The 18548-nt window shown below is 43.2% G+C and overlaps 1 protein-coding gene across 1 annotated transcript in view; it reads left to right on the top strand.

Annotated features, from left to right (window-relative positions):
• The window catches only part of csmd3b (CUB and Sushi multiple domains 3b), an 826488-nt gene that overhangs the window by 480990 nt on the left and 326950 nt on the right, over window positions 1–18548 (top strand). Inside the window, exons 12-13 of the mRNA XM_036953488.1 lie at window positions 1622–1734; window positions 16927–17109. Coding sequence (XP_036809383.1) covers window positions 1622–1734; window positions 16927–17109 — 296 coding nt within the window. The remainder of the gene's footprint in view (window positions 1–1621; window positions 1735–16926; window positions 17110–18548) is intronic.

Raw genomic sequence — 18548 nt, 5'->3', positions numbered from 1 at the left:
ACAGACAGAAATACTCCACAGTGTTTACATGTTCAGTATATATATCACTGTGTGGGAGGGGTTTGTCTATTCCGCAATGCAAATGAGTTTGACTGCAAAGCCAGGTAACAACTACTTTATGTACTAGGGTCATCAAACAAACGCACTGATGGAGATGGTCTTTGTGATTCTATAAGCGTGGGGTATATTTGGGGTACATGTTCACATTCACGTGGTGGGGTACATGGTGGGGTACATGTTCACATTCATGTGGTGGGGTACATGGTGGGATACATGTTAACATTCATGTGGTGGGGTACATGTTAACATTCATGTGGTGGGGTACATGTTAACATTCATGTGGTGGGGTACATGTTCACATTCATGTGGTGGGGTACATGTTCACATTTATGTGGTGGGGCACATGTTCACATTAGTGTGGTGGGGTACATGTTCACATTCATGTGGTGGGGTACATGTTAACATTCACATGATGGGGTACATGTTCACATTCACATGGTGTGGTACATGTTCACATTCACGTGGTGGGGTACATGGTGGGGTACATGTTAACATTCACATGATGGGGTACATGTTCACATTCACATGGTGGGGTACATGTTCACATTCATGTGGTGGGGTACATGTTAACATTCACATGGTGGGGTACATGTTCACATTCACATGGTGTGGTACATGTTCACATTCACGTGGTGGGGTACATGGTGGGGTACATGTTAACATTCACATGATGGGGTACATGTTCACATTCACATGGTGGGGTACATGTTCACATTCATGTGGTGGGGTACATGTTAACATGCATGTGGTGGGGCACATGTTCACATTTATGTGGTGGGGCACATGTTCACATTCATGTGGTGGGGTACATGTTAACATTCACATGATGGGGTACATGTTCACATTCATGTGGTGGGGTACATGTTAACATTCACATGATGGGGTACATGTTCACATTCATGTGGTGGGGTACATGTTAACATTCACATGATGGGGTACATGTTCACATTCATGTGGTGGGGTACATGTTAACATTCACATGATGGGGTACATGTTCACATTCATGTGGTGGGGTACATGTTAACATTCACATGATGGGGTACATGTTCACATTCATGTGGTGGGGTACATGTTAACATTCACATGATGGGGTACATGTTCACATTCATGTGGTGGGGTACATGTTAACATTCACATGATGGGGTACATGTTCACATTCATGTGGTGGGGTACATGTTAACATTCACATGATGGGGTACATGTTCACATTCATGTGGTGGGGTACATGTTAACATTCACATGATGGGGTACATGTTCACATTCATGTGGTGGGGTACATGTTAACATTCACATGATGGGGTACATGTTCACATTCATCTTTGAAGTTATTATAGTCATATTACATTCAAGGAGATAGTGTGTGTTGATCATGTTCCACTAGTCGTATTGCAGTCAGGGAGATAGTGTGTGTTATTGTCGTCGTCGTTCCCCCCCCCCCCCCCCCCCCATTTCTGTCTGTGTGTGTGTTTGTCTGTGCGTGCTTGTGAGCATGTGGGTGAGTGTGTGTGTGTGTGTGTGTGTGTGTCAGGCTAACTGTGTGTTCTTGTCTTCCTCCTTCCAGTCTCTCAGGTAGCTTTGTCCCTGACCTCATCGTCAGCATGACCCATCAGATGTGGCTCCATCTCCAATCAGACGAGAGCGTGGGCTCCATAGGCTTCAAGATAAACTTTAAAGGTACATTTTGTGTATGTGTGTGTGTGTGTGTGTGTGTGTGTGTGTGTGTGTGTGTGTGTGTGTGTGTGTGTGTGTGTGTGTGTGTGTGTGTGTGTGTGTACATGAATGCATCTCATTGTGAATGTGTGTGTGTTCTTGGAATGCATTCAGCAGCGCTCTAGCAGCTACTACACCTTATATTGAACTTGAGCTGGAGAGGCAGAGTAACGGCAATGAGTTATAGAGGCAGAGGAACGGCCTTGAGTTATATAGGCAAAGGAACGGCCTTGAGCTAGAGAGGCAGAGGATCGGCCTTGAACAAGAGAGGCAGAGGATCGGCCTTGAACTAGAGAGGCAGAGGATCGGCCTTGAACTAGAGAGGCAGAGGATCGGCCTTGAGTTATAGAGGCAGAGGAACGGCCTTGAGCTAGAGAGGCAGAGGATCGGCCTTGAGCTAGAGAGGCAGAGGATCGGCCTTGAGTTATAGAGGCAGAGGAACGGCCTTGAGCTAGAGAGGCAGAGGAACGGCCTTGAGCTAGAGAGGCAGAGGAACGGCCTTGAACTAGAGAGGCAGAGGAACGGCCTTGAACTAGAGAGGCAGAGGAACTATCAGTACAGCCAGTCAGATGAGAGATGGACAAATATACTGTCACTACAGGGGTGGCAGGTAGCCTAGTGGTTAGAGTGTAGGGGTGGCAGGTAGCCTAGTGGTTAGAGTGTAGGGGTGGCAGGTAGCCTAGTGGTTAGAGTGTAGGGGTGGCAGGTAGCCTAGTGGTTAGAGTGTAGGGGTGGCAGGTAGCCTAGTGGTTAGAGTGTAGGGGTGGCAGGTAGCCTAGTGGTTAGAATGTAGGGGTGGCAGGTAGCCTAGTGGTTAGAATGTAGGGGTGGCAGGTTGCCAAGTGGATAGAGTGTAGGGGTGGCAGGTAGCCTAGTGGTTAGAGTGTAGGGGTGGCAGGTAGCCTAGTGGTTAGAGTGTAGGGGTGGCAGGTAGCCTAGTGGTTAGAGCGTTGGGCCAGTAACCGAAAGGTTGCAAGATTGAATCCCTGAGTTGACAAGGTAAAAATCTGTCGTTCTTCCCCTGAGCAAGGCAGTTAACCCACTGTTCCCCGGGTGCCGTGGATGTTGATTAAGGCAGTCCTCCGCACCTCTCTGATTCAGAGGGGTTGGGTTAAATAAGAAAGACACATTTCAGTTGAAGGCATCCAGTTGTACAACTGACTAGGTATCCCCCTTTCCCTACAGCCAGTCAGATGAGAGATTAATAGACTGACTGTCAGTACAGCCAGTCAGATGAGAGATGGACAGATTGACTGTTTGTACAGACAGTCAGATGAGAGATGGACAAATTGACTGTCAGTACAGCCAGTCAGATGAGAGATGGACAGATTGACTGTTGGTACATCCAGTCAGATGAGAGATGGACAGATTGACTGTCAGTACAGCCAGTCAGATGAGAGATGGACAGATTGACTGTTGGTACAGCCAGTCAGATGAGAGATGGACAGATTGACTGTTGGTACAGCCAGTCAGATGAGAGATGGACAGATTGACTGTTTGTACAGCCAGTCAGATGAGAGATGGACAGATTGACTGTCAGTACAGCCAGTCAGATGAGAGATGGACAGATTGACTGTTGGTACAGCCAGTCAGATGAGAGATGGACAGATTGACTGTCAGTACAGCCAGTCAGATGAGAGATGGACAGATTGACTGTCCCTACAGCCAGTCAGATGAGAGATGGACAGATTGACTGTTGGTACAGCCAGTCAGATGAGAGATGGACAGATTGACTGTTGGTACAGCCAGTCAGATGAGAGATGGACAGATTGACTGTCAGTACAGCCAGTCAGATGAGAGATGGACAGATTGACTGTCAGTACAGCCAGTCAGATGCGAGATGGACAGATTGACTGTTGGTATAGCCAGTCAGATGAGAGATGGACAGATTGACTGTTGGTACAGCCAGTCAGATGAGAGATGGACAGACAGGGAAATTATCAGGGAAGCAGCAGACCAGAGCCAACTCTACCAACTTGTCAAATGGCTAATACACTTCCCTCAATCCCTTCTTCCCTCCCACCATCCCTGGTTTTCTCAATCACTAAGCTGTCACTATGAATTACTTGTGTCAAAGGTCACTGGTCCTGGTGACCTGTTACCTTCTACTAAACTGATAGTTCATCACCTCGTGAACACTTGCAACCCATATAAGGGGTTGTCACGCACATCATAGCTTAGTATTTACTGGGGGGATTCCAACCTGAAATAGAAGGAGGTTTCATCTCTCAAACACCAGCCACATCCGCTGGATATAAGCTAGCATTTCCCCACAATAACCATATCTTTGATTATTTCCCCTCAAGCTTAGGGTTTTGTAGTAAATGAGTGTCTGAGTAATTAACAGCACGCCAACCACCCTAATGAAGGAAAGTGAGTTAGGTAGAGAGGGAGGAGGGAGGGATAGAGCGAGAGCGAGAGAGATAAAAAGAGAAATATTGTAATATCTCTGGAGGAAAAAGATAGAGAAACCTGCTTTGGAAGAGATTGTTGTTAGAATTAGCAAGTTTTCCTTCCTCGCTCTCTAACAGACAATACCTTTAATAACAGTAAACCCTGTGAGAGAGTAAATATTAATTTAGTACTCTCCCAGATACACGAAGAGGAACTACTTCATGTAACTACTGTAGACGATGCTGTGTAGAAGGCCTACATTACTGTAGACGATGCTGTGTAGAAGGCCTACATTACTGTAGACGATGCTGTGTAGAAGGCCTGCATTACTGTAGACGATGCTGTGTAGAAGGCCTGCATTACTGTAGACGATGCTGTGTAGAAGGCCTACATTACTGTAGACGATGCTGTGTAGAAGGCCTACATTACTGTAGACGATGCTGTGTAGAAGGCCTGCATTACTGTAGACGATGCTGTGTAGAAGGCCTGCATTACTGTAGACGATGCTGTGTAGAAGGCCTACATTACTGTAGACGATGCTGTGTAGAAGGCCTGCATTACTGTAGACGATGCTGTGTAGAAGGCCTGCATTACTGTAGACAATGCTGTGTAGAAGGCCTACATTACTGTAGACGATGCTGTGTAGAAGGCCTACATTACTGTAGACGATGCTGTGTAGAAGGCCTGCATTACTGTAGACGATGCTGTGTAGAAGGCCTGCATTACTGTAGACAATGCTGTGTAGAAGGCCTGCATTACTGTAGACGATGCTGTGTAGAAGGCCTACATTACTGTAGACGATGCTGTGTAGAAGGCCTGCATTACTGTAGACGATGCTGTGTAGAAGGCCTACATTACTGTAGACGATGCTGTGTAGAAGGCCTGCATTACTGTAGACGATGCTGTGTAGAAGGCCTACATTACTGTAGACGATGCTGTGTAGAAGGCCTACATTACTGTAGACGATGCTGTGTAGAAGGCCTGCATTACTGTAGACGATGCTGTGCAGAAGGCCTGCATTACTGTAGATGTTTGTCAGAAGCTTTAATATCCCTGAAATACTGATCTGAGAGCAGTTATCTTCTTAATTTCTCACTTGGTGCCAGTACTTTACATCGTGCTAAATGGCCTTCCCTAATGAAGAATAAAAGAGCTAATTTATCAGTTGATTTAATGTTTTTTGATATTAACCACTCACATCCATTCATACTATTCCCACAGAAACACTGACAGGTGAAGCAGGACAGAGGCACTTGAAGGATGAAAAGGAAATTTGGTATCACTTTACAAGACCTACATCCCACTGAGTATACAAAACATTTCCCTCAGAACAATCTCCATTCATCGAGGCATGGACTACAAGGTGTCGAAAGTATGTCCTTTAGGTGGCGAAGCATTCTTGATACACACGGGAAACTGTTCAGCATGAAAAACCCAGCAGCCTTGCAGTTCTTGACACAAACCAGTGTGCCTGGCACCTACTACCATACCCCGTTCAAAGGCACTTTAATCTTTCGTTTTGGCCATTCACCCTTTCAATGGCACACATACACAATCCATGTCTCAATTGTCTCAAGGCTTAAAAATCCTTATTTAACCCGTCTGCTCCCCTTCATCTACACTGATTTGAAGTGGATTTAACAAGTGACATCAATAAGAGATCATATCTTTCACCTGGATTCACCTGGTCAGTCTGTGTCATGGAAAGAGCAGGTGTTCTTAATGTTTTGTACACTCAGTGTAGATTGTTTATCAGAAGCTTCCATATCCCTAAAATACTGATCTGAGAGCAGTTATCTTCTTAATTTCTCACTTGGTGCCATTACTTTACATCGTGCTAAATGGCCTTCCCTAATGAAGAATAAAAGAGCTAATTTAGCAGTTGATTTCCTGCTTTTTGACCCTGTCACTGTGGGTTGACCCCTCACATCCATTCATACTTCTAGCAGCAGAAACACTGACAGATGAAGCAGCACAGACACTTGAAGGATGAAAAGGAGATTTGGTAACGCTTTACATTAAGTTGCTCTGATGCTTATTCTTTAAAACAAATAGTGTATTTTTAACATATTGTTAAGAAGAAAGAGTATTAAAATCTTTGTCAACTCACGTGATGAATCCATTTTCGCACAACGCATCGTTTGTGTTTTATACTGCAACAAAATCACTTCTAATCAGAACAGTCTGTGGACAATGTTCAGATCTCAGGTGAAATACAGGACGCATTTTCATCTGCATGTCTTTCAGATTCCTGCATTATCCCTGCATTCTAAACACACGATAAGATGTCAGCATTTCCAGACTTGTCCTCAATTTATTTTAACTATTGTTTTTCACCCCATTAGATACACATGAGTGTTGCAGAGGTTTATGGGTAGTCATAGCCATCATTATTTCTTATGCCCCCTAATTAGAGATTCCAGAACAGAAGAGCCATTTGCATTTTGCTTGATAGTGTTGACTGTACATGTCATTGCACTCCTCCTCGCTCGTTGTCTCTCTCTCTCTTTCTGTCTCTTTTATTTTTCTCTCCTGTTCTCTCTCTATCTTTAAACCAATCTCCCCCCTCTCGTTCTCTCTCTTGCTTTCTTCCACTCTGCCTTTCATTCGATCTCTCTTTCTTCCCTCTCTATCTCTCTCTCTCTATCTCTATCTCTCTATGTGGTATGGTTTGAGTGGTTTTAAATCATTGTGCTACACTAAACCACCAACTGTTCATGCAGTTGAATCATGTGTGCTCACACACACACACACACACACAGGGAGAGAGAGGGAGAGAGAAAAACATACTTTCTCTCAGCACTGCAGGGAGCATATGATACGCTCTTCTCCTGGCTTCTCTCTACAATGATACTACAGTTTTTTTCAGCTCTTGAGGATTCTGCAGCCAGTCTATGTGTGCTAGCATTTCTCTGTCTGCAGCAAGTCTATGTGTGCTAGCATCTCTCTGTCTGCAGCAAGTCTATGTGTGCTAGCATTTCTCTGTCTGCAGCCAGTCTATGTGTGCTAGCATTTCTCTGTCTGCAGCCAGTCTATGTGTGCTAGCATTTCTCTGTCTGCAGCAAGTCTATGTGTGCTAGCATCTCTCTCTCTCTACAGCCATTCTATGTGTGCTAGCATCTCTCTCTCTCTCTACAGCCATTCTGTGTGCTAGCATCTCTCTCTCTCTACAGCCATTCTATGTGTGCTAGCATCTCTCTGTCTGCAGCCAGTCTATGCTAGCATCTCTCTCTCTACAGCCATTCTATGTGTGCTAGCATCTCTCTCTCTGCAGCCAGTCTGTGTGCTAGCATCTCTCTGTCTGCAGCCAGTCTATGCTAGTATCTCTCTGTCTGCAGCCAGTCTATGTGTGCTAGCATCTCTCTGTCTACAGCCAGTCTATGCTAGCATCTCTCTGTCTACAGCCAGTCTATGCTAGCATATCTCTGTCTGAAGCCAGTCTATGTGTGCTAGCATCTTGTTATCTCAGCTAACAACTTCTAGAGAAATTAGTTATTTTGAGTGCTGCAGGCTATGGATGATATTATTGTCTCATAGTGGGAATAAGCAGATCCTGGGAAAAGCTAGCGGATATAGAGAACCAAATGGGAGTCCTCATAGTGTGAGACCTAATAACTCCCTTTAGATAGAATGTAGAGGAAGCCAATAACATTTCACTGTTTAGCCAGCAAATGTACTGCTCGCCATGAAGCATTGATGTTCCCAGTTCAATTAAACATTTAGCATGTTCTTTGTTAGATGAATTAAATATAATGTGCTTACACCGTGAATGATTTATGCATATGCACTGTGTATTGGGCTTTTAAGATGGTTTTGTCTCAATCAAACACAGTTGGAACACATGATCATGGTTTCACCAACATTCTGCTGTACTAAAACTTCTGCAACATTTATAACTAGTAGAATATGCACCTAAAACAATTTGTATCTTATTCTAGAGTGTGTCTGTAAATTCCACAGATTCTCGCTTCGTTAATTACTTTGTGAGTGAGCTGTTATGATTTCCCTTGACTACCTGCCTCCGATTCTAATGTGCACTTACAGTAGTGTGGGTACCAGTTTCGGCATTTTGATGTCACTTCGCCGTTACTGTCAAGAATTTTACACAATGGGAGCAGATTTTACGTCAAAAGGACATAATGACATACACGACATCCCGTGGGTACCAGTTTCGTCGAACATCTCATTCCAAAGTCATGGGCATTAATATGGAGTTGGTCCCCCCTTTGCTGAAATAACAGCCGCCACTCTTCTGGAAAGGCTTTCCATTAGATGTTGGAACATTGCTGCTATAACAGTCTCCACTCTTCTGGGAAGGCTTTCCATTAGATGTTGGAACATTGCTGCTATAACAGCCGCCACTCTTCTGGGAAGGCTTTCCATTAGATGTTTGAACATTGCTGCTATAACAGTCTCCACTCTTCTGGGAAGGCTTTCCACCAGATGTTGGAACATTGCTACGGGGGCTTCCATTCCGCCACAAGCATTAGTGAGGTCAGGCACTGGTGTTGGGCGATTAGGCCTGGCTCGCAGTTGGCTTTCCAATTCATCCCAAAGGTGTTCGACGGGGTTGAGGTCAGGGCTTTGTTTAGGCTAGTCAAGTTCTTCCACACCGATCTTGACAAACCAGGGTCATCCGGGTTTGGCCTGGGGTAGGCCGGCATTGTAAATAAGAATTTGTTCGTAACTAACTTGCGTAGTTAAATAAAGGTTAAATTAAATTTTAAAACATTTAAATTTAAAATAATTGTTAATGGCATTGTCATGTTTCAACAGGAAAGGACCTTCCCCAAACTGTGTTAAGCATTTAGATTTCCCTTCACTAGAACCAAGGGACCTAGCCCGAACCATGAAAAACTATTATTTCTCCTCCACCAAAGTTCACAGTTGGCATTGAAGCAAGTAGCGTTCTCCTGGCAAACCAGATTTGTCCGTCGGACTGCCAGATGATGAAGTATGATTCATCACTCCAGAGAACGCCTTTCCACTGCTCCAGAGTCCAATGGTGGTGAGCTTTACACCACTCCAGCTGACGCTTGGCATAGCATATGGTGATCTTAGGCTCATGTGCAGCTGCTTGGCCATGGAAATCCATTTCCCGACAAACAGTTATTGTCTCGTTGTTCTGACGTTGTTCCAGAGGCAGTTTTGAACTTGATAGTGAGTATTGCTACCAAGGACAGACGGTTTTTACGTGCTACTTTCTTCAGCAGTCCCATTCTGTGAGCTTGTGTGGCCTACCACTTCACGGCTGAGCCATTGTAGCGAATAGATTCCATTTCACAATAACAGCACTTACAGTTGACCAGGGCAGCTCTAGCAAGGCAGAAATTTACCGAACTGACTTGTTGGAAAGGCAGCATCTTATGACGCTGCCCTGTTGAAAGTCACTGAGCTCTTCAGTAAGGCCATTCTACTGCCAATGTTTGTCTATGGAGATTGCATGGCTGGGTGCTCGATTATATCCACCTGTCAGCAACGGGTGTGGCTGAAATAGCCGAATCCACTAATTGGAAGCCGTGTCCACATACTTTTGCTATGCGTATTTATAAGACAATTTGACCAGTGAAGGTCATTCTTCACACAGTTGGTGACCGGAACAGGGACAGGTCCATGAAGAAAGCCTGTAATGGGATGTGAGCTCAGGGGATGAGGAAAGGGTCAAGATAGACCTTCAGAGATAAACGGATAATAGATGTGTTTCCCAAATGGCACCCTATATAGTATATATATATATATATATATAGTGGCACCCTATAACTTTATAGTGCACTACTTTTGACCAAAGTCCATGGGGTGCTGGTTAACAGTAGTGCACTACAGTATATAAGAAATAGGGTGCCATTCGGGAAATAGTGGAGAACTCACCATTGCTGGTATCCTTGAGGTACACTCTGCCCAAGATCAAGGGCAGTGGTGCTTCATTGAAAATCTATACTGCCCTACCAAGCAAAAAGGCAGTAACTGCTCATAACATGGAACTGAGAAAAATGGCTTGGTTTCACAGTAACTTTATACACGACCCCCATTTTCCTTAAAAACACAATAGAGGCAGGATTTTTTTATTTTACCTTTATTTAACTAGGCAAGTCAGTGAAGAACAAATTCTTATTTTCAATGACGGCCTAGTGGGTTAACTGCCTGTTCAGGGGCAGAACGACAGATTTGGACCTTGTCAGCTTAGGGGTTTGAACTTGCAACCTTCTGGTTACTAGTCCAACACTCTAACTACTAGGCTACCCTGCCACCCCAGACAAGGATACTTGTCCACCTGATTAAGTATGTATTTAATGTAGCAAACATGACATTAACTCATTTTTGACCAAATTAGCAGTTACTGCCTTTTTTCTTGGTAGGGCAGTATAGTCATCTTCATACTCTACCAATCCTGTCATATTGGTTGCTCAATTTGATCTCATTAGGGTGCTTGGTTGTAGGTCCTGCTGTCAATTAAGCCTACCCAATTAACTAGGGTAGGTGTTTTAAATGTATCCCCTCTCCCCCAAAAAACACACTGTTCAACAAACTGCTATGATTTCACCTAGTAGAGGTTAGAAGATTCAACAGAATGCGGATGAATCGTTCAGTACATTTCTCTTGTTAATGCCTTTTTTTGCATAAGGTCTTGAAAGAGTCCATGCGCAAGTCTTTAAGGTTTCTGAGCTGCAGGTAGGACAAATAAGAAAGAGATCAATTTGAAGGAAGAATCAAACAGAATAGTCTTAAGAGAATGAGAAGCCAGAGGTGAACAAATTGTGTGATGTTATTTTCCCTGAATATGATGGTGTTCTGAAACGAAAAAAAAAAGGCCAAAGCTACCTTTCATTTTAGAGTAACATAATTAAAACACGCAGCTAATTATTGCCATTTAAGGCACACATTGTCATCCTGTAGAGCTCAGTAATCATTGCTGAGGGATTTCAGGAGGAAAACAAATATGTCATTCTGAAACCACATTGAATCATTCCTTGGAGCCAGATGAAAAATTAAGACTGTGAACAATAACACAGGTTTAATTTGAATATTTCTAGAGAGACTGCGGCCGCATCCCAAATGCTACCCTGTTCCCTATAAAGTGCACTACTTGACTTATTACTCATAGGGCCCTGGTCAAAAGGTGATACATAGGGAATAGGGTGTCATTTGCGACACACCCTGTGAGGTACTGTACCCCGGAGTGATTCATCCTTAATCATGTATTTACCATTTTGAATAAGTAGTGTGTGTTTATTTTGGGGTAATAGACATCAAAATAAATGTATAGAGGACAGTTAGATGATTCAGGGAAAATGAATACAGCCACAATGAGATTGGAAAAACTGCATTGATAGATAGAAAATGAATACAGCCACAATGAGATTGGAAAAGCTGCATTGATAGATAGAAAATGAATACAGCCACAATGAGATTGGAAAAGCTGCATTGATAGATAGAAAATGATTGGAGGACTTGTGGAGTTCTTAGAGCAGTGTACGATGCAACAAACACAGACATATATTGGGGGACACACAATACACACACACACATACATACATACACACGTACACACATACATACACACGTACACACACACATACATACACACACAGTACACACACACACATACACACATACACAATACACACACACACACACACACACACACGTACACACACAATACACACACACACATACACAATACACACACACACACGTACACACACACACATACATACATACACACACAATACACACACACACACACACACACACACATACACACACACGTACACACACACACATACATACACACACAATACACACACACACTGATTGATTTGCGTCCCCTATCACAGCACCAAGTTGAGAAGAGCTGGAGGTTAGGACCTCCTTGACAGATTTAAAAAAATAAAACATGGGTTATTTTTATTTATTTTTATTTTTTATTTCACCTTTATTTAACCAGGTAGGCTAGTTGAGAACAAGTTCTCATTTACAACTGCGACCTGGCCAAGATAAAGCGTAGCAATTCGACACATACAACACAGAGTTACACATGGAGTAAACAAAACATACAGTCAATAATACAGTAGAACAAAAGAAAACAAAAAGTCTATATACAGGGAGTGCAAATTAGGTAAGTTAAGGAAATAAATAGGCCATGGTGGCGAAGTAATTACAATATAGCAATTAAACACTGGAATGGTAGATCGGCAGAAGATGAATGTGCAGGTAGAGATACTGGGGTGCAAAGGAGCAAAATAAATAAATAAATACCAGTATGGGGATGAGGTAGGTAGATAGATGGGCTGTTTACAAATAGGCTAAGTACAGGTGCAGTGATCTGTAAAATGCTCTGACAGCTGGTGCTTAAAGCTAGTGAGGGAGATGTGAGTCTCCAGCTTCGGAGATTTTTGCAATTCGTTCCAGTCATGGGCAGCAGAGAACTGTAAGGAAAGATGACCAAAGGAGGAATTGGCTTTGGGGGTGACCGGTGAGATATACCTTCTGGAGCGCGTGCTACGAGTGGGTGCTGCTATGGTGACCAGTGAGCTGAGATAAGGCGGGGCTTTACCTAGCAGAGACTTGTAGATTACCTGTAGCCAGTGGGTTGGGCAACGAGTATGAAGCGAGGGCCAACCAACGAGAGCGTACAGGTCGCAATGGTAGGTAGTGTATGGGGCTTTGGTGACAAAACGGATGGCACTGTGATAGACTGCATCCAGTTTGTTGAGTAGAGTGTTGGAGGCTATTTTATAGATGACATCACCGAAGTCGAGGATCGGTAGGATGGTCAGTTTTACGAGGGTCAGTTTTACGAGGGTATGTTTGGCAGCATGAGTGAAGGATGCTTTGTTGCGATATAGGAAGCCAATTCTAGATTTAACTTTGGATTGGAGATGTTTGATATGGGTCTGGAAGGAGAGTTTACAGTCTAACCAGACACCCAGGTATTTGTAGTTGTCCACGTATTCTAAGTCAGAGCCGTCCAGAGTAGTGATGCTGTACGGGCGAGCAGGTGCGGGCAGCGATCGGTTGAAGAGCATGCATTTAGTTTTACTTGCGTTTAAGAGCAGTTGGAGGCCACGAAAGGAGAGTTGTATGGCATTGAAGCTCGTCTGGAGGTTAGTTAACACAGTGTCCAAGGAGGGGCCAGAAGTATACAGAATGGTAACTGGAATATGTGGACCTCTAATTAGTTCACAAACGTAATATATATTTTATGAGCTCAAATGAGATATCTGGTTGGATCGTGTTCTATTGATGAGATGTTAATGTGTTTTTATTGAGCCTTGGAGGACAAATCATCTTCAACAAAAGTTGATTGTTTCACATTATAACGGTCACGTTGATGTCCTCCAATTCCAACGTTTTCTACTTAACAACACTGAACACTGCAGCCAAGATTACTAGTGTGGATATGCCATTGTAACCCATCGTTTGGAGGGTTGGGAGAGTGGAACATTGACTATATGAAAAATTAAGAACAGACTAAGGCAGCATACAGGAGCTCATAAAATGTGACTTTATTCTCGGGAAGCAACTAGCATCTCAATCACGTCACATAACAGACACGACAGGCATGACTAATTAATGATAATCACTTCTAATGTTCAGTCTTATTATATTTATTGAAGAAATGTCTTCGCTAGGATTGATGTAATGAACAGATTAACTACCAGTTTTCACAAATACTTTTTTCCACATAAAATTTTGGATGTTTTGGATTATAAGTGTACCTCAAGGAAAATGTTGTATAGTTCCTGTAGACGTGAGTCATCCAACTATACATTTCCTTGTAGTTTCATTTGAAGTCTACACATTCATTTACAATTGATAGAAATACTTCCAATGGTACATAATACAAGGTATTCATATAATTTGAATAATTTTTAAAGTGCTCATATTATTGATATTTTATTTGTCACAGGTGCCGATTATAACGCTGTAGAATTAACCGGGAAATGATTGCTTACGAATCCTTCCCAACGATGGAGTTCAAAAATAACAGTAATAAGAAAAATAGAAGAAGTACACAAGAAGGGAGGTATATACAGGAAGTACCAGTACCAGATCTATGTGGAGCTGTATACAGGAAGTACCAGTACCAGATCAATGTGGAGCTATATACAGGAAGAACCAGTACCAGATCAATGTGGAGCTATATACAGGGAGTACCAGTACCAGATCAATGTAGAGCTATATACAGGAAGTACCAGTACCAGATCAATGTGGAGCTATATACAGGAAGGACCAGTACCAGATCAATGTGGAGCTATATACAGGAAGTACCAGTACCAGATCAATGTGGAGCTATATACAGGGAGTACCAGTACCAAATCAATGTGGAGCTATATACAGGGAGTACCAGTACCAGATCAATGTGGAGCTATATACAGGGAGTACCAGTACCAGATCAATGTGGAGCTATATACAGGAAGTACCAGTACCAGATCAATGTGGAGCTATTTACAGGAAGAACCAGTACCAGATAAATGTGGAGCTATTTACAGGAAGAACCAGTACCAGATAAATGTGGAGCTATATACAGGAAGAACCAGTACCAGATAAATGTGGAGCTATATACAGGGAGTACCAGTACCAGATAAATGTGGAGCTATATACAGGGAGTACCAGTACCAGATCAATGTGGAGCTATATACAGGGAGTACCAGTACCAGATCAATGTGGAGCTATTTACAGGAAGAACCAGTACCAGATAAATGTGGAGCTATATACAGGAAGAACCAGTACCAGATAAATGTGGAGCTATATACAGGGAGTACCAGTACCAGATAAATGTGGAGCTATATACAGGGAGTACCAGTACCAGATCAATGTGGAGCTATTTACAGGAAGAACCAGTACCAGATAAATGTGGAGCTATATACAGGGAGTACCAGTACCAGATAAATGTGGAGCTATTTACAGGAAGAACCAGTACCAGATCAATGTGGAGCTATATACAGGAAGAACCAGTACCAGATAAATGTGGAGCTATATACAGGGAGTACCAGTACCAGATAAATGTGGAGCTATATACAGGGAGTACCAGTACCAGATCAATGTGGAGCTATTTACAGGAAGAACCAGTACCAGATAAATGTGGAGCTATATACAGGAAGTACCAGTACCAGATCAATGTGGAGCTATATACAGGAAGTACCAGTACCAGATCAATGTGGAGCTATATACAGGAAGTACCAGTACCAGAGCAGTTTTACTCAACAGGACTCATTGTAGCATATTACTAAGAATTTGAAAAATTCAGATCATTAGAATAGTTTACTAAGATGTGGGCTTATACTACTCTGGCTCCTTGCTGTCCTTTGAATCTATGTTAGTGACTCATCTTTGAGATTGCATTTTCTCTAGTTTTGAATAAACTTCATACGTGTCATTCTGATTGGACTGTAATTCTCAGAGACGGCTAAATCTAGCTTAATGAGACATTCTTAGCCAAGATTTATGAAAAGTAAATCTCACAAGTAGTATTGAAATTAGCATACATGAGGAGTAGGCTTACAATGTCAAATTTTTCCCTCATTTGCATCTACAATGTGGTTCCTACTTCGTATGAGTTGGGATTCTGTGATAGCCAGTATTGTTGACTGGCAGTGATTGCTGTTTGGTGTTTTTTCAATTCACCTGGAAGTTTCTGGAAACATACAGTAAAAGAAACCCCGGACAAAAGACCTAGGCGAGGGGTCAAAGGTATGCATCACGAACACATATACCCACTCCAGGTAGGATATAACAATTCTCCCCACAGACAATGCTAACCTTCGTTTTCAACATTCTGTCGCAGGGCATTATTCAGATGCGATGTGCGCTGCTCCAAAGCAATTTGTTCTCTGTCTTTTCTGATGTTGTAAAACACAGAGCAGTTAATATGCTCTAACCTTCCCCCAGCCCTCCCTCCCACTTTCCCTCCCTTCCTCAATCCTACAGATTGAACAGCCCAGGCAGTCAGGGCAGTAGGTATTGTGATTCCCATAAAGAGGGTGTCATGATTGAAATTAATACAATATATCAAGCATTACAAAGACTTCCATTACACCATGGCTGAAATAAGCCTCCCCTCACTCCCACGAGCCGCTAACGTGATCCAACCCAACATTAATCCTGCCTTGAATATAATTTAGAGGAGTTTTTCGTTCCCTTACCGTTTGAGAATTCTCTCGGAGACAGCGCCAGGGTTCAGGGTTCAACTGTGAGGACGTCTGAGAAGATGCATTACAGCTCCTCCCTACACCCACATGCTCCGAGGGAACCAACCATGCCAATCTGGGGTGTTATCTGGCTGCGGTGACCCAGGATGGGTGAGGTGTGTGTGTGTGGGGTGGTTACGTGTATTTGTGGCTTCCCGTCTGCTGTGCTGGTGCATTCAGGGAGAGAGAGGCTCTGCATGCTTTGTCATGCTTGTCTGAAAAGACTCAGGTTCAGTGTTAGAGAGGATTCACCTGTTTCCTTAGTGTGGTAGGGATTACAAAGATCTCTTCTATCATCTCCCTTGTTCGCCTTCTCAAACATGATTGTTGCCTGAACTAATCCGTGTTTGTTCTGAATATGGCCTGATTATTGTTCCAACCCCTTTGTTACTACTGTACAGTAAATACCTCATGGTGTGAAGTGGATCCATTACTTGAACTGGAAAGCACGATGTTATGGTTGTTTAATGGCAGACGGACACAAGACACATTTACCCATTCAATAAAACAAACTATACTGTCAACTGTCGTATGCTTACGAGGGCTATGTTTTTGTCGCTGTTTTCCACAGAGATCGACAAGGAGAGTTGTGGGGATCCTGGTACGCCCCTCTATGGAATAAGGGAAGGGGACAGCTTCCTGAATGGGGGCATCCTGCGCTTCGAGTGTCAGTTTGGGTTTGAACTCATCGGGGAGAGGACCATAGCATGCCAGAACAACAACCAGTGGTCGGCCAACATCCCCATGTGCATTTGTGAGTATGAACATCTACATCACATCCATTGTCTGTGATTGTTCGTCTTATTTTTTCATCAAAATGTGTCTGAATCCCAAGTGGCACTACTTTTTACCAGAGCCCTCTGGGCACTATACTAAACTGAACAAAAATACAAACGCAACATGCAACAAAAACAAAGATTTTACTGAGTTGCAGTTCATCTTTGGGCTCCCGAGTGGCGCAGCGGTCTAAGGCACTGCATCTCAGTGCTAGAGGCGTCACTACAGACGCCCTGGTTCGAATCAAGGCTGTATCACAACCGGCCGTGATTGGGAATCCCATAGGGCGTTCGCACAATTGGCTCAGCGGCGTCCGGGTTTGGCTGGTGTAGGCCCTCATTGTAAATAAGACTTTGTTCTTAACTGACTTGCTGATTTAAATAAAGATTTAAATAAAAATGTATATAAGGAAATCATTCAATTGAAAGGCCCTAATCTATGGATTTCACATGACTGGGAATGCAGATATGCATCTGTTGTTCACAGATACCTTAAATAAAAAGGTAGGGGCGTGGATCAGAAAACCAGTCTGTATCTGGTGTGACCACCATTTGACTCATGCAGTGCAACACATCTCCTTTGCATAGAGTTGAATAGGGCTGTTGATTGTGCCCTGTGGAATGTTGTCCCACTCCTCTTCAATGGCTGTGCGATGTTGCTGTATATTGGCGGGAGTTGGAACACGCTGTCATACACGTCGATCCAGAGCATCCCAAATAATACGCAAGCCATGGAAGAGCTGGGACATTTACAGGAGTTGTGTACAGATTCTTGCGACATGGGGCGGTGTATTATCATGCTCAAACATGAGGTGATGGCAGGTGGATGAATGGCATGAAAATTTAACCATTTCTAAAAACATAATTCCACGTTGACATTATGAGCTATTGTGTGTAGCTCAGGGACACAACAAATCAATGTAATCCATGTTCAATTCAGGCTGTAACACAACACAGTGTGAAGAAAGTGAAGGGGTGTGAATACATTCTGAAGGCACTGTATGTACACAACAAAATATACAGCATGATAATGAATGTGCTGTCAGATATGACGGTATTTACAAATATAAAGTGGGCAGTGTCTTGGTAGAGTTTAGTGTCTTGGTAGAGGGTAGTGTCTTGGTAGATGGTAGTGTCTTGGTAGATGGTAGTGTCTTGGTAGAGTTTAGTGTCTTGGTAGATGGTAGTGTCTTGGTAGAGGGTAGTGTCTTGGTAGAGTTTAGTGTCTTGGTAGAGGTTAGTGTCTTGGTGTAGGGTAGTGTCTTGGTAGAGTGTAGTGTCTTGGTAGAGGGTAGTGTATTGGTAGAGGGTAGTGTCTTGGTAGATGGTAGTGTCTTGGTAGAGTTTAGTGTCTTGGTAGAGGGTAGTGTCTTGGTATAAGTTAGTGTCTTGGTAGAGGGTATTGTCTTGGTGGAGT

This window comes from Oncorhynchus mykiss, chromosome 18 (assembly GCF_013265735.2).
Source record: "Oncorhynchus mykiss isolate Arlee chromosome 18, USDA_OmykA_1.1, whole genome shotgun sequence".
Taxonomy (NCBI): Eukaryota; Metazoa; Chordata; class Actinopteri; order Salmoniformes; family Salmonidae; genus Oncorhynchus; species Oncorhynchus mykiss.
The sequence above is the reverse complement of the archived record's forward strand: the minus strand, read 5'-3'. Positions and strand labels throughout refer to the sequence as shown.